Source organism: Brachyhypopomus gauderio, chromosome 3, assembly GCF_052324685.1.
Source record: "Brachyhypopomus gauderio isolate BG-103 chromosome 3, BGAUD_0.2, whole genome shotgun sequence".
NCBI lineage: Eukaryota > Metazoa > Chordata > Actinopteri > Gymnotiformes > Hypopomidae > Brachyhypopomus > Brachyhypopomus gauderio.
The window spans coordinates 7,473,225-7,498,979 of NC_135213.1; the positions used below are offsets into that span (position 1 = coordinate 7,473,225).

Consider the following 25,755-nt stretch of genomic DNA (forward strand, 5'->3'; position numbering starts at 1 on the left):
GGACTGCTATGAATGGAAATGAATTTAAGAAGATTTCAGACAGAAATGGGTCCAAAATCTTATGGAAGGCATAATAAAACATAAATGTCTTAGCTTGAAGAGTGGGAAATGGTTTCAGTCTCAGTAATTACAGAACATTGGAGATGAAGTTGCAGGGCTCCTCTAGATGGCGCTAGAGATGCCAGCATCTGTTTCAATGAGGACGGAAGTCAATGCGATGGTAAGGAGAGGCCACGGGGTGGCGGAAACGCAGTGGTGATCCAGGATAAAATCAGCATTACAGGCTCCATCTGAAACTTGACAAATTTCACAATGTAAACTTTGCTGCTGCACAACCAGTTCTAATTAAGAGAAGCCGAATGTTTCAAGTCAGTTAACAAGTGGAGAACTGCCGTTCTGTACTGTTTCTGATTGAATACTCAAATTGCGTTTGTTTCGTAATCAGAACTGAAAATATATATGTGTCAAATTCAAAGCAACAGAAAGTTTATTGCAGGGCAAAAAAGATTGAACAGTTATGGTAAATGCCTCCACAGGGGTGTGAGAGTCAGCAGGTGCCCTTCACGTGAGCGCCAGTGCGGTAAACAGACCCGAGGTATGGAGGGCATGCCAAGTGTTCAGTACTTACGTCAAACACATTACAAACACATTGGTTGGGATGACTGCACTCGTTTGGACTCCCCCCTCCCAACCCCAATCCGGGGGTGCAGCTGCAGGGTACAGCTGCTGGAGAGAAGGAGGGACACCATCTGCCTTACACTGAGATGCTTGAATACACATTCGGCACTGCTTGACTTTTGTGGATATTGTGAACAGAGAGATCGTTAAAAAAGTTCATTCACACGTATTCATATATGTGTTCACTGGACAATATGCGTATGCAGATATGGTTTAGTCAGTCAACACACACACATAGTTAAGCTGTTAAATCTGAGGCTCGTGGGCTATAAATTAGAATAAAGACAAAAACTGCTGCCTTGTATTCATGGCTACCTCTTATATGTACAGCAGTAAACATGCCCACAAACCTGGCCGGTGGGCACACAATGCTACACATTACGTTCTCTGAGTGTTTTTTCTCTGTGGATTGTAAATAGCCAGCAGCACTTGATATCAGGCATCAAAGCAAAACGTGGGCTCTCTGATAACACAAACGACTGAGTTCATCATACTCTAAAGATAAATCAAATGCATTTGAGTTTTAACAGGCACCAGTAACTACAAGCGCATCCATATATGAACTGATTAGGTCAGTTTGTCCTCTGCTGTACCCAACTGGTTCTGCCACAGTTGTTTTTCGGTTGTCTATTTTAAGACTTTCTCAAAGGATTTTTTCCATCTAGCCATGCCAGGCCAATCACGTATTACATACAAGCATTGGTTGTTTACTTGAGAGTGTGCGACCTTTCACACACTAGGCAGATGCCCAGTATGCGGTTCCTCAATTCACACGTCTTAATCTGCTCCATTTCCAGATAAGCACTTGACAATTAATCAGCTGCTAACATGAAACTGCATCTGAGATGATGAGACGTTAGCCTCATATGAGCTACACAGCAGCTTTCTGACTGTGAGCAAATGGCTTATGCCAAAGCAAAATTTATGAATGACAAAAAAATTAGGGTTTTGTTTTATTTGACCATGTTTATTTCCTTTATATGTATATTCATGATATATATACAATGGAAACAGATTTTATAGAAAAATATTAACTCTCGCTCATTTGTCATAGAGTTTAAAGTCTCATAAAAATCTGGATAAATATAGTATGCATGATGGTCCTCACAAGCTGCATGGTTCTTGTTTAGAATTAGTAGTTTATTACAGCAAATGCATTTTCCAAAAGGGAGCCACACAGGTATATAAACTGATTGAAGTTCACATACAATGAAAACTACAGAACACGAATGAAACCTGCATCAGGCATGGTTAAGGCTCCTCATCTGTCCAGCAGTTATACTATATTTATTCTTGCAGAGTCATATAATGCAAGGCTTAAGGTTCAAGCTTAAATTTACAGGCAAAAGACACTCAAAATCACAAAGTACATGGAGTGTGTTCAGTCATGGAAATAATAAGGTTAGTTAAGTATACAATCATACAAACGTTTAAGTTAGTGGAGTGTACAATCATACAGATGTTTAACTAAGGCAATAATACGAAACTTGGGATGGCATGTCTGATTTGACAACATGCACTTAGAAATCACTTAACACATTACACTCATCGTGGTTCCAAAAATATATATAATTCAATAATCATATTCAGTTTCTTTCCTTGTGTGAATAATGTTGAAATGGTGTTTCAGGTATGTGACATTACAGTACTGAAATGTGCCATCATCACAGAACAGTTTAATGAAATAGTGAATGTGGACTCTACGGTACTGTTTGCTTAGAATCATTGGCAGCTAATGGAACAAACTCCACAACCAACTGTGTCATCATACCGGATCCCTCTGGAACGAGAAGACGAAACCGCTACTGAGGGACCTTGCAGTAATAAGTGCTAACTCCCACAGCAAACTCCAATCATACAGTCTATCAGTAAATGTTAGTATTACGCATATGATTAGCTCTGGCCCGTCCACCGAGGCCCATTCCTTCTGCTCTTGGGCGGCGCTTCGTCCCGACTGCCCACGGCTGTGTCCAGCCACGAGGGTCAGGTCGCTCACCATCTGCCCACTAACAAGTTTAGCATCGCAGGCTGTTGGCCACGCTCCCCTGCATCTGGTCCACCCAGCCTTCGCCTCTCTCAGCCACCTCGCTCACGCATGCTTGGTGTAAAAGTAATATTGTGACAAAGACCTTTTTTCTCAAACCAAGGTGGATTCAAATAAAAGTCCATGTGTTGATTATGGCAGAACGGAAGGCCGCTGCATGCGATGACTAGAGCTACGGGAGAGACCGCCCGTCTCCCGAGAGAGTGGGCCAGTTCCAGCCACACGCAGCGGTCCAATCTCTGGTCCCTGTGTCGGGGCCCGATGGGGCTCCAGGACGCTGCCCCGCCCTCACTTGGCCAGTCGGAACACAGCCAGGTCCAGAGGCTCTTTGCTGGGCACACACCAGTCGTCCGCCCCCTGACTCATCTTGTAGTTCCGCAGAGCCGTCTTGTTGTACACTGGAAGCCTTTCCACAGAGTCGGTGGATAACGCCTGAGGGAAAAAGAACACAACGAGGTGTTTCGAAAGCCTTGTTGTTGTTTACAAGGCCATGTTTGTCAGAGCAGGACACATTTGCATAAAACTGTCTGAAATGATTCCTTTGATAAATAAAGGACAGGTTTAGGCTCATGTTTGATTTGCTACTTCCGACTGAAGGAAGAAGCTAGCATACTTTGAGGTGAATGACGGCATCCGTCCCAAAACCCTCCATAGAGTACAGCTGCAGGTCTCCTTGGAAGTACCTTGCATACAGACGCGAGATCGGCAGCCCGTACCCAAATCCAGCCTGTTGACAAAACGGCACAGGTGTTCGAAGAGCCCCACTATAACACGCTGCTAATAAGCTGTGCAGTACAAATAACACTGCTATTACCAAACTGCCTTTTACCAAATACCATTTTAACAAACACCCTTTCACCATACACCCTTTCACCATACTGCTCTAACCAGCTTTTCCTCCCATACATGCTGAGCTCATATGACAGTGCAGAACCTCTTTGTGTCAGGTGTAAAGAAGCGTGGTGACAGGGACAGGAGACACGTCTCACCAGGGGAGCTCTGTGCTGCTGGTCCAACTGAGGCACCGGCGCCGTGGAGTACATGTAGCTGAAAAGATTCTCGGTCTTCCGGAAAGGAACTCCACCACCCCTGTCAGTCATCTGCAGACGGAGAGAGACAGCACACATGAAAGCTGCAAGGCAATGGAACAAGAAAATGAGGAAATAAATCGAAAAAAAGTCACTGCGAGGAACAGATGATACCCTGTGTTACCTGGGGTGACACAGACAAAACAACTGCCCTAGAAAGAAACGAGGGTCTACTTTATCTCCGTCCTCTGGTCAGGGGTGCACAATCGATTAGGATAAAGAAAGGGTCATGGTATTGTCATGGCAACCAAATACCAAGGCAACTGATCTGATGCATTATGTCCTAGCAGGTGTGTATGTATGTTCTGTGTCATCCCAATAAACGGAGCGCTCTTCAGGGAGCGATCAGCTTTCTGTGGGACCGAGTTAATAGACTCTTAATATCAAGTGACGCATGCCAAATCCTATCTAAGATTAGCAAAAGGAGTCAGCATGTATTTCTGAATGAGAATGGATGTCAAGGGTTGAATACCAACCCAATAATAAAGAGAAAAAACCAGCAGTAATAATGCGATGGACCATATTCACTCAAACATCCCACAGTTTAAGGGAGATCCAAGATAAATACTGAGAGTACCACTTCTGTAGCCCAACCCCCCCACCCACACCCCAAATTACAGGCAACCTTAAATTATTGCTTGGATTCCCAAAATACAATTCCAATTGCAACTACGGGCAACAACGTTAGTTGTATGAATGGTGGAGGATAAATGGCAAAGCGTTCTTCCCATGGTTCAGTTGACAGAAACTACATACATAACGTTTTACTTTCTGACTAAGATATATCTGTTCAGAACACTGAGAAAAGCCAGGCCTCTGTAGCCATTCATAGTCAAAATAAGTAATTTCATTGGACACATTACCTGTCATTTAGCTAACAGACTTACATTGCATAACCCTTAAAAAAATCATCAGACGGGCGTGTAGACACGTACACAGCAGCACGTACTTGTAATTCTAATGAGCAGTCTTGAGTAATATCACTGTCAGACAGAAACGCATCCAATAGTAGCCAAGAAAGGGAAATTCAAAAGCCAATTTGAATAAGTTGATGTGTTTTATGAAAATCTTTCATTATTTCTTTCCTTCCACTGATTTGTTACCCTTTCTCTAAAGCTGTCTGACTGCTCACCATTCATTAAAATCTTATACACCTTCAACAGACGTTTAGTTCAACCAACCTTGATAGAAAGATCCTCCCCTCCGAGAGCCACCATAACCTCAATAGGTGGAAGACTAGTGCCTTCACTACAGTTCTCAATGGTTGCCCTCATAGCATTCTGGGAGAAGAGAGAGTTTGTCATGGTAACACAGTTCATGTTATATCCGTGACTTGGTTCGTGACTTGACGAGGGGGCTCACCTTGAACAACTCAAACAGCATATGGTACAGATGAGACGGCACATACACTATGCTGATGGACTGATTACTGTCGTTGGCTGGGTAACAGAGATAGACACAAACAAATGTCAAACTTTGAGTCGGTCAGCCATGTCCACTCGGACACCGTACATGGCGTAGTATGCGGAAAGTCGAGTGATTATCTGTGACTCTAATGAGAGCGCACACAACTTGCTGCGTGCACAAGCATATCAGAGCCTCAGCTCGTCATCCGGTTTGGACAACTCAATTACGCAATAACAGGCACTGGAAATGAAAGCGGCATAATCCATCACTCACTATTCAGCTCCTGCAGCAGCAGATGAGGAGAGCTGAGGTAGTACTGGTCACACAGCATCTTGGCGCTCTCGTAAGCATCTGCACACAGACCACACGTGCCATTAAAGCCTGTACGAACGTCCAAAAGTACAGGACACTTCGATGGTGATGGTCTCTGATAGTGAACATAACCTCCACGTAATAGCGACAGCACTTATACTGCACCTTTGACAACCTCCGTCACTTCGCAGTGCGGGTCGATACTTCCAATGGTGTTGGGGTGGATAGGATTTGTGGCCCCATCAAAGACCAGAGCTATAATTGTGAGAAAAATAACCGTTAACCATCATGTTTTTAACACAAACAAAAATCTACCTACATCTACACTGGCGACAGCAAGTCGTCCCCGTATAATTTAAGAATATTTTATTTCTATTAAGCAATATAAAAAGACCTATTACTCATAATATGTACAGGTTACTTTTTTCACAGGAAGCACTTTAAATGAGATAGCTGCTTTTATTTATTTTTTGTTACAGCAGACTTTGAAAACAAAGGCGGCGTCAAGCTTGGCAGAAAGAGGCGTGTTTTCAGTCACTCACTGTGCTGGTTGATAAGCATTCGGATGGATATGCGACTCATGTAAAATCGGTCCAAGAAGTACTGGATGTTCTGATTGGTGAGCGGATCTTGACCAAAAGCCTCTCTGTACTCAATCACGCCTTGGGCCATGGTGGGAACCACATCGTTGTGTCTGTTCCTGATATTCACTAGTGTATCCACGAACCTGAAGGTCAGAGCACATGTGCAAGATCATGGAGAAAACCAAAAATAATACAGAACACTTCAGAGCAGATTAGAAGTTCATATAATCCTCCTGCACGTACTCTCCCAGGACTCTGTGATCTTCAGGACTTCTTTCCAAGAATTCAAGGATCTCCATCAAACTCTGAACGTACCTGAGCACACAGTAAAATATTGCACATGGGGTTTTATTAGCAAATACAAAAGACCATGACTACAGGTACACTAAGTAACACATCTGAGTAAAGTGACAACTTCTGCAGTCACAGGTGGTCCCATATGTCAAGATCTTGAATTACAGCTGAAATACTTGCACAAATATACTTATGGTAGCATTAATTAAGCAAAAGAGCACAATTTTGATAAATGATTGAAGTAAAACACAACATGAGAACTGTGGAACTGTTTGTGTGCATTATATATATTTTTACTGCAAAATGTATTATTGAAGGAACAAACTGAATTTTGTTCCTAAAATAACAAGAGACCTGCCAGTTTAATGTTTTTGTTTGTACATTTTATCTTAAATTATCTATATTAGTTGATATTATGAACAGCTGGCCATCCAATGAGGTTGTACTACTAAGACCAGGATAAACACGGGTCGGGAGAACGAGGAAGTGAAAGTAGGGCAAAGGTAACAAAGCTCTTCATGGAAGGATTGCCCGGGCCAGCAATGAGATCTTATGTACAGCAAATAGCGAACAGTTCACCTCATTAACGTCTGGGTCAGTTTCAACGACAGCAGTGGAGTGGTGTCTACTATGTGCTATCAATATCAATCACAAAAGCATTTACAAAACTTCGGGAGATACGACCAGGGTTTTGACTTACCAGCTATGTACCCGCTGAACGGACGGAGTAGACAGCAGACGGTCAGGGAGTAAATTAATCTCTTTCATTATGTTCGAGAGACGCACGGGGAGTTCTTGCCTCAAGAAAACGAATGAAGTTTTCTCACAGGCGTTTGTGGATCCTGAATCATTATACACAGTTGTGTGTTTAACAACAAAGTTCAATCAGTGGATACATTGCATGCATGCATACATACATAACACACACATTTGTAAACATTTGTGTGTGTGTGTGTGTGTGTGTGTGTGTGTGTGTGTGTACTATATCTATATGTAAACACTGCACAGCAGAATTGCTGTTGTTGAACAGAGACCTTGAACACTAGTAGTCTACCTATATGATGCAACACTCGATCGGTATAAAAAGCTTTATCTAGGTATCCCAGCACTGGGGAGCTCTAAACCTGGAAATCACACACTGTCAGTCAGAAATGTAATAATATAGCAGGATAGCTTTGACACATCACATTACACTCAAGGACTTACTGGGACCGATTTATTTTAGCTAGCTACACATTTGCTGCAAAGCTGTTTTGCAGCGCACACAGAGCCTACCAAGCTACGTTTCCCCACTTTGCTCAGAATCACAACGTTTAAAATATATACTCACCAAAATCTAGAAACTGCTTCATCGAGAGAGGAGACGGCGAGAATTTAGCAAAGTGATCGATGTGCTTCGGCACGCTGGCCAAAGCAGAATTTTTCATAATAAACCGAACAAACTTCATTGCGACGCGTTATTTAAACAAAAACAAGTCCAAAGTAATTCAAGGCGCAGTTTCCTATCGGCGCTGTGACAGGACTAAACGCTCCGTACTCTTTACAACGCGTGTTTTGTGCCCTGAAAAGGCTGGGGGGGATCAAAGCCCTACACCCAATAAGAGCTTTGTCTTCTAGTTCTGTCTCTGTCCAATAGGACACGGAGGTGGGACATTGTGGACGGGACATGCACGTTGGAGCAGTGGTGTAGAGTCGTAAACGTGTATGTTCTCTGTCCTTCACACGTCTAAGACGCCCTTTCCAGTTCTGCACGTCACAGGCGTACGCACTGAAGTCAGATCAAATATCTCTGGTGTCCTGGAGCAGGAAAGAACATTGCAGTTTTGTCAGATAGCACATAACTTCAGTTATTGGACATTTCAGGAGTAGACGATCCAATAGTACTGAATACATTTATGATAACAAGTAATGAGTTTGTGAAAGAAATGCAATTGCGGAAGTCCCTCTAGTAAACATTATTGTGAATAACAAATGATATCAATATCCAAGCTGAAATGAAATCAAAGCAAATAAACCCTTATAGCACAGTGGCTATGCCTCAAGGTGAGACATGCCTTCTTCTTCGTCCTCTTCTAGTTTGTTGATGTTTGTATGTTTTTGGTTTTTTGTTTTTGAAATTCATTGAAATTTCTTAAGGCCGATTTTGTCATGACACCAGCTTTTATCAGGACAGTGGAAAACTTTTTGTAATAAATGAATTCATGGCCACAGTTTTCTGATTTTTAATAGTAATTATTGCTGAGGACAAAGTGTTCCATTCAAGTGCAATGGACCAAATCCATTGTTATATAATTAAAGCAGCTTCAATAAGAGGCAGGTTGTGCATATTTCACACTCTCGTTCCGATCAGCAATTACCCAGGCATGACTGATAGCCTATATGACTCAAACTCAGAATTAAATTCACACTGACATGAATGTTTAATCTTATTAAGAAAATCTTCCAGTTACTGTAAAAATTTTTTTTTTAATAATAGACATTTTTGGTTAAAGCAGATGTAGTGAAACTAATTTAATCTGCATCATCTGAGAGCCCCTGTCTTCTTTGTGGACTATGGATCCTTGTGTTCTTCGATGTGATGGCGAGATAACTCGGCTGAGTGACGTGTGCACAGGCCTCTGCAGAACGCTGTTTTGCTTTGTGAAGTGTGGGGGATGTTTGTGTGCTCATGAACACTCTCTGACTGCTACTGCACAACTGCACCTCTGTGTGGTCAGTGTAGCAACATCTATCCAACCTCTATCCACTGGATCCTGTACCACAGGCCCGGCTGTGGCTCATTTTAAAAATACATGGTTTTCCCTGAATAAGTTCATGCTGTGCTGTATATGCTTTTGTTCAGTTTAAGCTAAGATATTGGAAATATTATTGTCTTAAATAAGGTGTTTAGTCTTGTTCTTTGTAACTTGCACTAAAAGGAGATTTATTATATTTGAGGCATAAAAGACCATGTAAAAATATTCCATCCAAGCTGTCTGTACTCATATTCCCTACTGGGCCTGTCACTTATTCTCTGGATCTTGGTAAGATGTTTTTAACTTCATGTCATAAAGCACACGTAGCCTATGTTTAGTGTTTTAATATGTTTCATTCATTCCATTAAAGATATGAATCAGAACTACAGACGTGCGTGAGAACGACCTCTCCCTGCTGTCCCAGGGGTCCAGTAGCCACTACATACCAGTACATTTACACTTGCTCACCAAATTCCTGCACTCAGGCCATCGCATGTCTCTCACCTCACAATGTACTGGCCCGTAACGCCGAGTGGGCTCTAGCAAGTTGGTACGGCCATTTAGTCTGATGGAATAGGGGGAAAGCTAAACAAATGAAAATGTTCTTTTTGGAAAAACCAAGACCATTGATCCTGATTTGTCTCTAAATGGAATATTCTATTGAGCTCTTTAAAGCATCAATTTACCTTTCTAGTTTGTGTCTTGTGCATGTACACTTTTCTTTCATTAACATTAACATGTTATTATTGTTTGTTGGGTTTAACAGTGTATTCATCGGCCTACTGTAAATTGAGGTTTCTCGTTTCAGTAAGTAATAATACCCTCCTGCACCTTTGTCATACACAGTACAGCGCAAATTTACTTTATTGGGCAACTTATGAGTCAGACATGCCAAAAGAAAGGCTTTAAAGACTATTTTAACTGTACAATTAAAAATTGAGCAATTTTTGTAGGTCTATTATTGGCGGACGGCTTGTGGTTAATGTTTCCCCTCAGCAATGACGCCTCTAGCAGCGCGACGCTGATCACCAGCCGAGCGCAGAACTCTCTAATCTCCCACAGTCAGCGCAGTTGAGAAGAAACGCTCTTCTGACAGAGAACAGAGGAGCAGAAGGCACCCGGTACTAAACAAACCAGCACATTTGGGGTCCCCTGCGCCCGCTTAAGACATGGCATCTGAGGAGCAGTCGATGGCAGATCGTGAGTATTTCGTTATGGCTCTCAGAAATATGGATATATTTGGGTTTCGCATGCTTTGGGACTATTCAGCCAGGGCTACATTATAATGCGCGTTGGGTGTACAGTGGCGGACAGCGCTCGGTGCGCACAGCCATGTTTGACAGATCGCTCTACAAACGATCATATAAACGCCAAACAGAGCCACGTAAAAGGCTTTTAGAGGAAATAGCGGATTTAAGATCCAGCAGATCGCACGATCTCCTCTTAGGGCTGTTGTATTTAACGTATTTGCTGCAAACGTGTTCAGTTTTGAAACAAAGCCCTGTACATGTACTTAAAGGGAGCTCGGGCGGTTTGACATCAGCACCACCGCAGCTGAGTTCGTCAGAGGGAATATTATTAGTGAACTATATGAATGGGAAGGAATGTCTTCATCGGCACGAGCAAATATTCAGGTGAAACTGCAAGACGGTCTATTGATCGATTTGACGTTATGCTGGAATAACCTGGTATTTTGTTTTTGAAATGTGTCAATATGCAATCTATTTCTGTAGTAAACGTAAGTTTCTGATAAGGATCTACAGGAGATTTGATCTCTCCTTGTGTTGTCTGTGATTTCTCTTAGATTTCCTGCACAAAGGATGGTGTATGTCTATGCTGTGGAGTTGACATAACGATGCTGCATTTTCCCTGTTTTAGCATTTCACTCGCCTTTTGCGTGATTTCTTCTCGTGGCACAATGAAAATTAATGTTCACGGAAAAGTTCGGGAAAGGCAGTCGAAGGGTGGGCGGGGGGCTTCGCTTGTCTTTCAGCTAATATGAAATGATAAATCACTGCGCATTGACTCGTACTACAGCAATCGTCAGCAATTCGAACAAACAGCGAAATGAACAATCGGCGTTTTCACCCCAACAGAGAAGCTCTCTGGCCTCACAGTGATGGGGGGGAAATCAGAAGTCAACACTCTGACTTGATGCCAGACAGCTGTCTTATTTTCTGTGCTAGCTCGTGCTTACTTAAGACTTGATTATGCACTTCATAATGTATAAAAGTGAACGTTAAGTTTTGGCACTAGTCGTATTTTCTGGCCTTGTGCTGAGACGGACTGAAGGGGCCGCGTGACGCTTTATGGACAGTTACCAGTGCTGAATCACGTCGCGCCAAACCGTAGTGTTTACTTACGGGTTTAGAGACATGTCGACGTCCGATGGGCTTGTCACCATAAACAGGGATACATTGCTTTTTTCAGGCTTGGATTTTGGAGTTGTTTTTACACCAGCTGAGAAGGATGCCTCGGGGTAGCTGAATGTTAGTTATTTTGCAAGACAGTTCCTGTGAAAAAGATAATTGTTGTGAACCAGAAGAGGCCTTAGTGATATCGAGGAGGCAAATGAACACATGAATCATAATGTCCCAGATGTTTTTTCCTTTCTAATATGGTGCTATTTATGCTCATAATTAGAGTGACCATAGCATGGCAAATGCCTGTGTGTGAGTTTCCTTTGCAATTAACTGAAAGTCCAAAATTTATGTTTCGAAAACATTGGTTTTAAATTCCAGAGGCAAACTATTAGCCTACTGGAAAGCAACATTTGCAGACAGCTGGGTTTGGGTATTTATATTCATTGCTTCCTGGGAGCTAAAAAAAAGTTTAGCAAATTGTAATTATGGATGATACACTTCTACAGTACTTGGCCTTATTATCCTTTGGCATTTAGAGCCTTGACATGATTACTGTGAATTCGATTTTCAGCATTATTGTCATTTTGCTTGTGAGAAACCATTTGCAGGAGCTAATTTATGAATCTGATACTAGGTGTTAAGTCACAATGTCTGTCCTAGAGCTAACCATAGTCACATAACTAATGTCTGTGGGGCATGAGCTTTGCTTCATGCCTGTCTGTCAAATATATATATATATATATATATATATATATATATATATATATATATATATATATATATATATATATATATATATATATATATATATATATATATATATATATATGCGCAGACACCTGTTAAGTTTACGCTTGGAGTAAATAACAGCATTAGAGGTCCATTTAATTTAAATCAGATTCTTTTGGGTTAAGCTGGATTTACTTCTATACTACCAGATTGGATTGCTTGTGTTGATACAAATTTACTGCTCATGTCAGTCAGAGATTGATCTGGAGTTTAAACACAGGGAGCGCAGGCTGATAGTGGGAATTAGACCCTGTACAGCGTCTGTTCCTGCAGGGCTTACTTACTCCTGCGTGCATCCAGATGGCACAATTCAGCAATGATCTCATCAGAGAAAACAGCCAGAGAAACAAAGCTCAAACCATGCATTTCTGATGAGTTCGGTCATTTGTCCTATCTGTGCTGTTTATTATGGTGTGCTTTGATTACCTCTGCTTTCATCAGGAAAGGCAAAGTGTGTCAGAACTAAATGTTGTATTTGTGTCTTCAAGCACATTTCTTTTCAAATGCAGATAGCGGATGGAGACATATTGTTTGTGGTCTCAAACCCTATTCATAAATAAGTTATCCTGGTCCAGGTTTAATAATGTAATAATAATAATAATAATAATAATAATAATAATAATAATAATAATAATAATAATAATAATGTATGAGCAGTCTTTCAGCTTAGCTTCATTAAGGATCGCAGATATATAATTAATGCTTTCAGATTCACTTTGTCATCTTGCACATAATTTCACAAAATAGCATCGCTCTGTGCTGTAACTTGCCACAAATGAGCCAAATTGTTATTTATTCATAAAAACACAAGCATTCGATAATTTTATTCAGTCTTACTTTGTAGAAATCGTTTGCATGGTTTTAGATAGTTCTCTTTGTGGCCATGATTTGATTGTACTGGTCATATTCATATTAGTTTTGGACTTCAAGATACTGACACTACTGGCCAATGTTTCATATGTACAAAGAATATTTTCATAAGTGTTACGACCCGCCCCTGTCTAGGGTAGAGGCGGACCGAACAAATAAAGACACGGTGGAGTGCAAGTGAGTTGGGAAAACTAGAGACAGATATAATGGTTTGACAGACTCTTTTTACTGGAGTGCAACACAATAGACATAACCAAACTTCTTATAAGTGGACTGTAGACCGTACCAAAGGAAAGAAATAAAGAAAAGAAACTAGCCTACCTAACTCAAACTAATTAACCAGAAATACAAAGATGGCACGTGCCCCTAAACTGGTGTATTAACCAGGCAGTATTCCTACTTGGATGTAATATAGTATGTGGGCCCACCTAAACTGTCCACTTATAGGAACAACAAACATGACAGAATAAAGACCAACACAGAAACCAAACTAAACCATACCCAAAGTGTCCCAGTCCAATATCTCAACAGTGTGCTTACATATAACTAAACAGCGTTTGTCAGACACACACCCCTGCTCATCTGTCTGCCAGTCTTACTTCTCATTGCGCGCTACTCCCCATTTAAAATCAAAGCCACGCCCCTTTTGTGGGTTAGGCCACATAGCCATTGGCAGGCGCTAAACAAGGGGAATTACTAATCCTAAGACATCAATTAGACATCAATTAGATCAATTAGACAGCAAGAAGAGAAGGAAACAGCATGGGTACCCTGACACACATAACAATAAGCTAATTCAATTCTTAAGCAGTATAGTAGAGCCTAGATGTCCCACAGAACAGGCCATGCTGAATGTAACCCTAATGTCATCTTTTGCTTCATATCAATTTGTCGTGCTCACATTGGCCAACACAGATTGATGGAGACTCGTGTGTTTATGTAACCCGCTTATGTCCTTGGTCCGCCTGTGACAGCGGCTCCTCCAGGCCTGGGGAGCTGAGACCGGTGCTGGAATATTCATGAACGTCTGGTGCAGGTCACAAAGGTCACTCAAAGAGCAGGAGAGCAGAGGAAGTAGAACTGGAGAGGACACAAGAGTAAGTGAGGAGTGGTGGAGGGTGCACCTGGATTGGTGCGTTCCTTCAGATCTTTAACACACCTGCCAGAAGTGTCAGAATATTTAACAGGCCACACTGCCCTCCCGTGGGTTCTTTGTTCCTCATGTGTTTTTTTTTTGCTTGTACGTGATACAGCGCAGCTCAGAACAGATGGTAAAAAAAAATCCCCTGGCCTTCAAGGGCTTTCAAGTTACTGCACGTGTTTTGCAACCACTCGGGTCAGTTTGTTTCTAACAGACAGATGGATAGACATGGAAAACGGAGAAAAGAAAGAAAGAAAATCACTGGCCGCCTCTGTAAATGAAAGGTGGCGGCGACAGAAATATCCACTTTATGGCTTTTCCCAGACCCACAGGAGCACAGTGAGATGGGATTATCGAGCGTCGCGGCCTTAGGTGGGGTTTGAAGTGTTTCTGACATTTGATTGGTCTCTTCGGGTGTGGGTGTTTTGGAGAGCGAATCTCATTGGCTGACGTGTCCGTCCTGCCGTCGCTCTCACGCCTCTCTCACAGCTGGCATTCATCAGCTTGCTGCTGTTCTGAGCACTAAATGCAGGTCAGTGGCTGTAGGCTGTAGGCCATCTGATTGGAGTCCTGCATAATGGCTCGGCCCGCTGTTGTTTTGGAGCGGTAGTGAATCACAGCGACGCGGCAGGCGCAGATTTGCATACTTCACTTCGTAGTGACAACAACTTATTGGTCCTGATAAGAAACGTCCTCTGTTAGGCTTACTGAACGCCGCTGCTACGGAGGATTTTAGCCACTGAGAGCCTCTCCTTGGCCTTTCCTTAATTTCTAAACTCCTCTTTAGAAATGTCTTTTCCCTTTCTCTCATTGAGGATGTGCCTCTGTTATTTTTCTTCTGTCTGTTCTCTTCCCGCCTCTACTTCTGTTCATTTCTCTCTTATATAACGGGGTGCAGAGGTACCGGCCGCCACATTCCTCCCAGCTGCTTATTCTCAAAGGAGCGCTAGCCATGACTTGCTAAGCTCCTCGCAGACTCCTGTTTTAACTTGGCTCAGGGCAACACTTTCCGATTCCTACAATGAAAGTCAATGGTGGTTTACATTCCATAGCCTGGCAGTGTGTAGTTAGCTCGGTGACCTTTAAACTTCTTTGAGAGTCTGCCTTGCTTTAACACTACGGGGACGCCGTTTGGGGGAAAGGTTGCTTTGCTGTTGTGCCTATGTGATGTCGTGCACTCCAGCAGGGCTAATGTATGCACAGCCGTTTTAAGGGGGGGGGGGGGGGGGGGCGTGCTCCCGGGCCCTCCAAATATCAGCAAACACCTGCCTAATCGAGGGACCACATGGAAATGATGTAACTGTTCTGTAATGTGATGGACCCTGCAGCCCACACAAGGCGCATTGCCTACTATGGAGGCGTAATAAAATATAATCTGCAAGGCAGAGAGAGAGAGATGCAGAGTGAAAGGGAGAGAGAGAGAGATACAGACAGAAAGGGAGAGAGAAGAGGGAAAGAGAGCATGGAGAAAAGGTTAGGAAGGTTTAGGATCTGAACACTGGGAAGAATATGCCACAAGGGTGAGATGCATACCAAGCATGTAAGAGCACAGAGAATAACAGCATGGAGAATATGAACAGACAGGAAATGTCACGCACTAAAGGGGAACAGGAGGCAAGCAATACAGAGACAGAGGCTTCCGCCTCACGCTGTTCATTCCGATGGAGGACATATTATTGGATTTTGTAGTCGAGGTAAACAGGTTACCCACTTGACATGGTCTCAGGGCTGGACTGCTGAAATTCCCTCAAGTTGCCCTAAAAATATTCATCTAGGCTTGAAGTGCTCTTCCCCTCTGCTCCCTTCACCCCCTGTCTCTCCCTCTCCGTCTCTCCCACCTTCGATCTGCCGAAGTGGATCGTCGACGGGGATGGCGGGGTATTATTAACGTCGCCACACCCGCTAATAAACCCACGCGGCCCCTGCGAGATCGCTCCACGGGGGGTCGAGAGAGGAAGAGCGTGTTGTCAGACTTCAGGCGCCTCCGTCTCTCCTGCCGGTTGGCCGTGAGGAAGACTCCGACGGAAGTTCCTTCAGCCCAGCAAAAGAGGCCGACGTGTGGGAAGGAACGCGTTGGCACGGGAGCAGAGAGTGTGGACAGATTTCCTACGCCTGGAACCTTCAGGGCCAGCGTGCAGCCTGCTGAAGTCATGCTTCTGAAGGCCACGGACACACGCGAGGGCATCGCTTCTGATCAGACCCGCTTGCGGCGCCCTTGTGGAAATATCGGACCATCTTTCTGTCTTTCTTGACACAAAGAATATATACACAGCATGCGTGTCCATGTGTACAGGGTCAGGATTAGATGTAGGTGTGGTACATAGTTCATAGAATAAAGATTGCATTTCATGTGTGTTTGTGTTTGTGTGTGTATGCGTGTGGTTTGACTTTCAAGGCTATATAATAATTACCCATTTAAGTGCTTGCTTATTACAAGCTGGTGTTGTTCCTAAGTAAACTCCTCTTTTGGAGCTGGTGTTTACTAGTTAATATCAGCAAGAGTGTGGGAGTGTACATCACCACAGTGTGTGGGTGTGTAGATGGGCTGTGGAGCCTCCCTGCTCTGTGTACTGGAGTACCACACTAGCATCACCACTACGCCACTTAGTGCCACTCCTCTTCTACCAGCCACTGTCTGTGCTCCTTTCTTTCCCCTCCTCTCCTCACGTCTCCTCTCCCCTTTCCTGTTATCCTCACCTCTCATTCCATCTTCTCTTCCGGCCAATTCCTCTCTTCCCCTCTCCTCTCCTGCCCTCTCCTCTCCCCTTTCCTACTCTCCTCTCCTCTGCCCTTTCCTTCCTCTCCTCTGCCCTTTCCTTCCTCTCCTCTCCCCTCATCTCTTCTCCCCTGTCTTCTCCACACCTCTCTTCTCCTCCTCTCTTCTCCTCCCCATCCTCTCCTCCCCTCTTTCATGTTCCACTCTTCTCTCTTCCCCCTCATCCTCTCTCCATTCCTCCTCTCCTCTCCTCCCCTCCCCTTTTCTCCCCTCCTCTCCTCTCCTCCCCTCCCCTTTTCTCCCCTCCTCTCCTCTCCTCCCATCTCCTCTCCATGGTTTTCCGGGTACTGTGTGATGAATGCCCCTCGCCTCAGGCTCCTCCTTTAGAATTCTCTCTTTTTTCTCTATCTGTTGCTATTCTTTACACCCCTCATTCCTCTTCCTCTCAGCATGCGTGTGCTGTGACGTCAGGGCCTGATTGTCATGGGAGCGCTGGAGCGGGTTTATGTGATAGCAGTGACTACTAGGCATTAAGGCAACAACAACCACACAATTTTATTTCATTTTCATCCATGGAGCGTAACTATCATTCTCATTTTCACCTCACATCATCCCTCACCCCCCCCACAACCCTTCAAGCCTCAAGCCTGGAGAGGCAGTGTCCGTGCTTGACAGCGCTCAGTGTCCTTGCCAAGGACATTTCAGTCCTCTCATTTGAGTAATGGAGCAATGCATCTAAACAAGAAAGCGGAGTAAGACAGTCTCTTGTGCACAGCGAGCAGAACCCCACCTAGTGTTTCTTTCCAGTGCTCATGCTATAAACCTCACGTTCAGCACTCTCTCTCTCTCTCTCTTCCACACAGAGTGATTGCAAACCTAGTCTGGTGTTTCTCTGCATTAAATCTGGGCCGCCTGCTGAAGTCACCATGTGACAGCATAATAAACTAGCACATCTCCTGTGTTGTGCTCAGAAAGCTGAGCGTTAAAATAGCTCAAATCTGAGTCTTCGCTTCCACATGTCAACGAGATATGCATGCTGACCATGACGCCATGTGTGTCATACCGCAGGACATTTTCAAACACACCAACATATCTCTTCCTCCTGAGACACCGCAAGCAGTCAGCTCATGGGAGTTCATGCATGCGTGATTAATGCATGCATGCCGTTACAAGTGTGTCACTGTGTGACTTTTTGCACCCAGTTTCATTCGACTTCATTATAATTTAATTGTACATCATTTTGTATAATTTTACTATAATTATGATTGTACATTTATTTTTGTATTTATTTGTGACTAAAGTGTAATCATTTTTCAATTTAGGTTCTCCACACAACTCACAAAAGCCAAAATACACTCACAAACATCAAAAAGAAAAAAAATTATAAAACGGATTAAAAAACCCTTTCCATTTGACATTGAAATATGTTGATATCCTTTCAAGGAATCGTGTTCTTTTTTAATGGATATACCCTGCATGACTAAACTGTGTCAGTGGAGCTGAGTATGGCCTTAATCACCAGGGAAGACAATGTAGGTTTGTTTTAAAAGGTTTGGTAAGTGACAGGACTATGGTTTAAAAGTGATCTTAGAGGGGGGTGGGGCTTGAACCCCAGACCTCACTATTGAGCCTATTGGAGGCCGAAGGGAGGCGCCTACCTGATGAAGCTAGTGCTCTTATAGGCTGATATGAGTGAAGCAAATTGGCTGGGCCTATAGGAAACCCCCGTGGTATGCCATAGGATCTTTAACATTTCATACTGTGTGTGGCTACACTTGTGCTTGGATCATGTTCTCTACATGCAAATACAAAGTACAAAAGATTCTTATAATATACGCACATCTGTTGTCCATGAAGAACCATGTTAAGGAGATAATTAATTTCACAACATTTGAAATCTACGAGACATGTTCTACACCATATATTATTCTTATTCTTTATTATCATTATTTATTATATACATGGCATATGCATGGTATAGGGTGTTTTCTCCCATCCCTGGTGTGACTATTTCTGCCCAGCAGATGAAAAGGCTTTGCCTTCCCATAACCCCAAAGATCTTCTCCATGGCATCTAGAGGTTTCACCCTCTCATAAGAATTTCCATCCTTCCACTGCCCCGCAGAAGAAAAAAAGAAAGAAAAAAATAAACCCCCTCAGCATGGCTTCAGAAATAAACAGGATGGAGGAAGGAACACAACAGGGTTGTCATGGAATCAGCTGGAGACCCAAACTTCACGATGGCAGTGGCAGCAGTGTGAGGGCCCAGCTGCTGTGTGCAGCGATGCGTGTGGAAGCACACGGTTCTCTAGCATGCCGGGGAGAGCGCTAAGGAGGGCCGACTTAGCAAGGGTAAGGGGGCGTGACGGCGCGTGACTCCACGCTGGTTGATTCGCCGCACGTTTTTTTTTTTACTTTTCCACCGGTCTGGCCGGGGACTTGCTGAAGGTGCCGGTGGCTCTGATCCGTCTCGTCCTGGTCTCTTGCATGTCTCCTGTGGTGTGCCAGGTTGGTGCTAACTTTATCGAGTTCTGACGTGTTTTATCCACAGTGTGTTCCTGTAAAGAACACAATCAGAGGGTTGTCAAAGTAACCTGGGAGCGTTTTCTTTAAGCAAAAGAGTTCAGATAAAATTTAGGCCCAACGTGAATACTGTCCAGTTGTACAGTATGGACATTTGGCTTACATTACCTGGCTAAGTGAGAAATCTTACTTCATGACTTCCCCTCCATTATTTTAAAAATGAGAGGTTCAAGATTTTAAGCTTCTTCTTAATTGCCTTGTCTGCTCATACTACATTCAGGATTTGTTGGGTCCATCTTGGTCAAATAAACCATTTCTTATAATGTTTGTGAAGTATTGTGAGCATTTTGTTGCTCTCACTTGGAGTTTAGGTGATTGACTGCCCAAGCAAGTCAGTATGAACAGGGTTGAATTAATCCCTTTTGTTGCCCTAGTTTACAAAATGTGGGTGCCCTATTATTACGCTACTTACGTGATGTAACGACAATGACAGCATGAATATGCCAGTATGAGGCAATCAAATAGTATCTATGCACTAGTTCCAATACAACAGGGAAGCAGATGGGCCCAAACAATGAAAAATAATAGGCCAAATATGACCTAGCAAAAATAGGCCTAGCAATGGTCACAAAAATGACAGTTGTTGGAGCACTTATGAAATGCATGGTTCATTTAGGAGTTTTTTGTATTATGTCAGTCGTCCAAGCATCATTCTTGTTTCTGTCTTCATTTGCAAGTGGCTCTATCAAATAGTCTAGGTGCCATTATTTAATCATCTGATGAAATGCTAAACATAATTATAACCTAATAGTAAAATAACTTTATTTTTAGTGCACTAACTAAATCTAAGAAGGAATGGTGCGAATATGTGAAGTAAAAACCTAAAAACTGATGTAAATGTGTTTATTCGCCGTTATCATGTTGATGGGAAGCTCCCCCTGTTCATGACGCCCAAGGCTGCAGCTGTAATCTGGTCATGATTATCAAACATTGTGATACATGACTAATATTCTTGTGCGCTGTGTTTTGCAACCAGTAAGTGTTAGTAGTGAATTAACATGCAAAACAAGTGAATCGTGATTATCACCATCGGTGCGCTTGCTTTAGACGCAAAGCTCCTGCGTACTGAGAACCTTCGAAATACTCCACAAGAGGATGCAGTTAACACTCTAGTAACTTTCATAAGTGTTGGGACCAACAGTAGTCTGTACGCAGCACAGCAAATCAATATGTTTCATTACATTACAGGAAAAAACGAGCGAGTTGTGCTGCTTTAGCATTACCCCAAACAACCATTTAGCTACTTTCTAAATTGCTGGAGCAGACTGGAATGACGATAGTTCTTTTGGACCGGGTTGTGGGTTGTTAATCTTGAATTCTCTGTTCGTGTGAACATAAACGTGGCACGATTGAGATCGACCATGTAGCTTCTGCATTAATGAACCAAGTAGTGCTGCACGTTTAGATAATTTGATAGGTTGTGAAAATTGTCTAAACCCAATGCAGGCTGTGTAATTTCTAAGAATTTGTAGGCTCACACCTAGATCTGAATACAAAATAAATATATGGTAAATATATGGTAAAAAAAATATACCAGCACCGTAATCTTAACAGGATATCTGTAGAATTAGCATGGACAGAAGTGACGTGTCCCTGCTACAATCCAGCGATGATCGAATTAGGTCCCCACCAATGTCAAGAGCAAATCTACACCCTTGCTTGTGGTATTACTAATATTGTTTAATAAGAGGGACACACAGGATCGTTTTTCCTGACCAATAACACAAGCAAGTTAATAGACCGTTAACCATCAAGAGGGGTGTGGGGGGATCCGTGTGGCAAACGGACAACGCAGCAGTAGATTCCAGAGCATGTAGTTGATTTTGAGATGATGTATCTAAATGTGACGTTGCTGCATTTTGTAGTCCTGATGTGGATTCATAATTATTGAACATTGACTTTCCTGGTTATCCTGGAGTGATAGAGAGGTAAAGAGAGAGCGTGATGGAGAGATAGAGAGTGAGTTAGGGAGAGGTAGAGAGAGAGTGTGGGAGAGGTAGAGAGTGAGGGAGAGGTAGAGAGTGATGGGTAGAGAGAGAAAGTGATGGAGAGGTAGAGAGAGAGGTAGCCGTAGAGAGTGATGGGGAGGTCTAGAGTGATGGAGAGGCAGAGAGAGGAAGGGAGAGGTAGAGAGAGAGTGAGGGAGAGGTAGAGAGAGAGGGAGAGAGGCAGTAGCAGGGAGAGTATGAGTAAACCCAAGGCAGCTCCTCAGTACACCAGACCTCCCCCAGATCCACTCATCCCCACTCCAAAAATCCTCTTACCCCAGGCCAAGACTTCCTTCAATCTTATTTTGTCCAAGAATTTAATTTACTACCTTCACTGTCCAATCAAAAGTCACCGCCTGCTGCCAACACCCCACCACAGCCACAAGAACATATGCCTGGTGCAACATTTATTTGTACAAAGATGATTTGTGCTGGGGTATTGCAGAAGGGGCCATTGTCACATAGCCACTCATACCTGGCTGGATACACATCTAAAACGTAAAGTGGACAAACAATTTATGTAATGATATATTATGTAATAAACATTAAACATAAACTCAGCAAAGAAGATACTACTGTTTAATCAAAATGTAGATGTTACTATTAAATTATCAGGGTATTTAATCTTACACATTGATTTCACATTGTGGGAAACATTTATGGTTACATTCACACACAGCCTTATTTGACAGTTATTACTGCATTAGCTTAGTTGCACACATAGTACTGCATCTAAATAAGGTATTTACTTTAAGAAGAATTATGTTTGTCACTAGTGCTGTATTTTTTATATTCAATCAATTAAATTATGAAAGCAATCTAAATATTTGAGTGGATTCATGTCTATATTATATAACACTGGAAACACTTGTGATACAAACACTGTGATAAGGTAAAATGCTACATACACTCTAACCTGTGATAATATAAAACACTACACACACAATAAGCTGTGATATAGGCATACATTTGGTGTTCCACATTAATTTAGTCCAACATAGCACAAAGCACAAGCTGTGTGCTCAGCTATAGTGCTGCTTAATGCCGTAGGACTGTTAATCCATTTCCTAATAGATTATAGTTCCTAATTCTTACTTTTAAGGAAATGAGGGGAGTTGATGGCCTTTGTCTAAGGACCAGCATTTCCAGTGCACCGTTTTATGGCAAGAAGCAGAACATATCTCACGCTTACTCTGAGCAGAAATATCTGCCCGACACTCTACTGCTGCTATAGCACTGTTAGGACTTCCCACACCAGGACTCCCAGTTTACAATACTCTGGAAAATGTTACAATACTCTGGAAAATGCTCTGTGCTGGACTGCTGCCACAAATGACCATGTGAATTGGCACCGAAATTTGTATTATTGCACGTGGTCTGGTCACATATTTTCTGCATATGATTTTTTTGCCATTATTCTGTTCCAATCCAAAACATTCTCCCACCAAGCAGGACTATGACAACAAGGTCAGCGCAGCTTCAGTTCAGTTTATCTAAGACATCACATGACTATCACATGACTATCGCATGACTATCACATGACTATCACATGACTATTTTCATGAACAAGTTACAGTATTGCACATATACAGCATGCATCTACAAACTTATGTATCAGTTCCTTTGGAAGTGAGGTTATTACAGTCAGCCAAATATCTCTTACCTCAAGCTGAAAAACATTCTGAAGATGACACAAATCCACCATGGCTGAAATGTCCCTTTCATAGGAAATCCACCATTTACCATTTCATTGCTGCCAACAAGTATTCTATTATATTAGATTATGGAATGAAATTTTTGATTGTCAAAAGTAATTTTTGATTATGAGGAAAGTAACAGCACTACCATAGCTGTCTGTTTTATGAGTACTCACGTGAGCCTGATCTACCGTGACTGGCTGCTTCACAAGCTCTCACGGGGGCCTTCGTTGCTGAATTGACTGCACTGCATGACAGACAGCAGTCAAACAACATCACTATCGCTGATCGAAAATGAAATGTAGGTCGAGCTGAAACCAGTGAATAATTCAACAACAACCATGTGGTAATAATGGCACCGAATTCAAAATGTTGCCCCAGAGAGCGAGAGATTTGAACTCCCTGTACTTTTGGTCAGTAGATGGCAAAAAGGTGCAACATCACAATTAGCATGCAAGTTATAGTTAGCCTACCATTCCAGTACTAGCAAGCTGATGGCACATCTCAGAAATATGCTTCATTATGAGTATAGGCTGATATCTGCTGGCATTATTTATGCTAGCTGGCCTTCTGGGAGTTCTAGTGTACAGAATGTGAATAGCCATGCTTTCCATTTCTAATACCCCTTTAAGGTTAATTAGAGTAAACGTTTTTGTTGTTAAATTTCTCAAAATTGTGTGCCTTTTCTCTTTAACAAAAAAATCAAAAGTGGAGGCTACTGTGCTGCCTGACTGAAGGTTAGAAATAGAAGCTTCATGCAGTGCAAGTCCCCAATGGTTTAATTATTATTTCCTGTTTTACCTCATGGAAAAGGTAGAAAAATACATGTTTATGTTGAAATAATTATATATGTACAAGTAGGAATGTTTTGCTGTATTAGTGTGCAATTTAATGGGCATAATGCATACAAAAAAGGTATTATAATGGTTCAGTCCCATGTGTTTTAGAAGGAATAATTGATAATAAGTGATTATTGGCTAGTTTTACCCTTTGGGATATCTATCCATCTCCATCGTTAAGCTAGACGTACTTTTCTTTTGTGGAGTTCCAAGTCTGGAAATGCTATGAGGTCGTCACTCTTATACTAGAATTAATATTAGTGCTTTGCACATTTCCAAGACAGACCACACATTTGTAACATCCTACACTGCTAAACACTGACATTGCTTGATGGACAGTTTGACTACCTTTAAGATTCAGACACCATCTTGTACCTTATAGCTGAATCGACTGTGACTGAACCTCCTGAATCTTCTGTTGCTAAGACTTGACTGGTTCTATTAGAACCATCATCACAATTTCAAGTGGTTTGAAGCTGACATGACAGTCTGAGATGACCCAGTCATCTCAGCATTATAGCATCAAAGCCAGAGGCAGCTGGGCAGCACCATTAGCATTAGCCAGAGAAGCTGGTGGTTGAGAAGACCTCTTTACGTACACTAGGATGTCCCTGAGTCATTATACACAAGCTAATTATCTTTCTTAGCTTTTAATATGTCAGCATGGCTGCTACTCTATGGGTATCCCAATGCATTCAACAAATGTTTCTAAATGACACATCTATGCTAGCATAGATGCTAAAAAGTAAGGTAACTTTGTCTTATCACAAAAGAGATCAAACCCAAAGATGTAGCCTCATTTGGAGACTAGTAGACCACAGTCACCAATCTAGTCTTTTTGATAGACGAGGACCACACTATTCTTTAACTGTTTTATTCCTGAACATATGCTGTTAGCTGCTACCACCAGTACCTCTCCTTTACCATGGCATTTAGGCATGAGGTCTTGAGGTACTTTAATTACCCTCTTCTCGGGTATAATGGCCCTGTTGGAGTGGTGTCTAGACCCCAGCAATGTAGTTAGTATAGGCTTGAGAGGACATCATATACAAATGGGATCACAATCTTGAATCTGGATGTATATGACTTCCAAAGCTTTGGTACCAATTCATTCAATTCATTCATTCCCCTTGCTTACCCATGTCCACTCTCTTTCTTCTCTTTTTTCCACGTCTCATACTGATTGTCTCTCTCATGTCTACACAGCTGATGTCTCTCTGTTCTCTGGGATTTATCAGAACGGGATCTTGTGAAGCTACCAAGTCCAGCTTGTCCTGCTGGCACAGAGCCTCCAAGGACGCTTTGCTCCCGCCTGTTTGACTGCCTCCTGTGTCCACCACTTCCTTGCAGTTCTAATAATGATGTCTGCAGAGGACACTCTGGTGTCATTTGGTGTCTCTGCAAAGTGGCACCTCTATAGCTTGGGTGACTTTAAACGACTCTGTCAGCCCAGTGAAAGGAAGATACAACTTGAGAACAAGCTTTAATTTATCATTAATTCAAGTCTAAAGTTTTGTGGAGGGCACTGGATAGTGCACTGACTTTCTTTCACTTTCTTGTCAACTTTTTGGAGTCAAAGGCTAAAGCAAACCTGGTTTTCTGCATAGATATTGTTCCTCTTTTACACC

At 42.5% G+C, this 25,755-nt stretch overlaps 2 protein-coding genes across 4 annotated transcripts in view; one reads left to right on the plus strand and one right to left on the minus strand.

Moving 5' to 3' along the window:
- Window positions 1-1,794: 1,794 nt before the first annotated feature.
- Window positions 1,795-8,110, minus strand: pdk2a (pyruvate dehydrogenase kinase 2a). The gene is made up of 11 exons (XM_076999208.1): window positions 7,738-8,110; window positions 7,108-7,249; window positions 6,357-6,428; window positions 6,072-6,256; window positions 5,695-5,784; window positions 5,491-5,568; window positions 5,173-5,249; window positions 4,992-5,090; window positions 3,712-3,822; window positions 3,336-3,449; window positions 1,795-3,154 (listed from the first exon to the last, which is right to left on the minus strand). Exons 1-11 carry the CDS (start codon window positions 7,853-7,855, stop codon window positions 3,011-3,013), a joined length of 1,230 nt encoding a protein of 409 aa, XP_076855323.1. The 5' UTR covers window positions 7,856-8,110; the 3' UTR covers window positions 1,795-3,010.
- Window positions 8,111-10,182: 2,072 nt separating this feature from the next.
- tbkbp1 (TBK1 binding protein 1) overlaps window positions 10,183-25,755 on the plus strand; it is a 42,500-nt gene continuing 26,927 nt past the window's right edge. The window contains exon 1 of one of the 3 annotated variants that reach the window (XM_076999204.1): window positions 10,183-10,342. The gene's annotated coding sequence lies outside the window, so the exon portion shown is untranslated. Of the gene's footprint in view, window positions 10,343-10,461; window positions 10,777-19,452; window positions 19,529-25,755 lie in introns of those variants that run through there. The other 2 variants (XM_076999207.1, XM_076999206.1) reach the window with 2 other exon arrangements.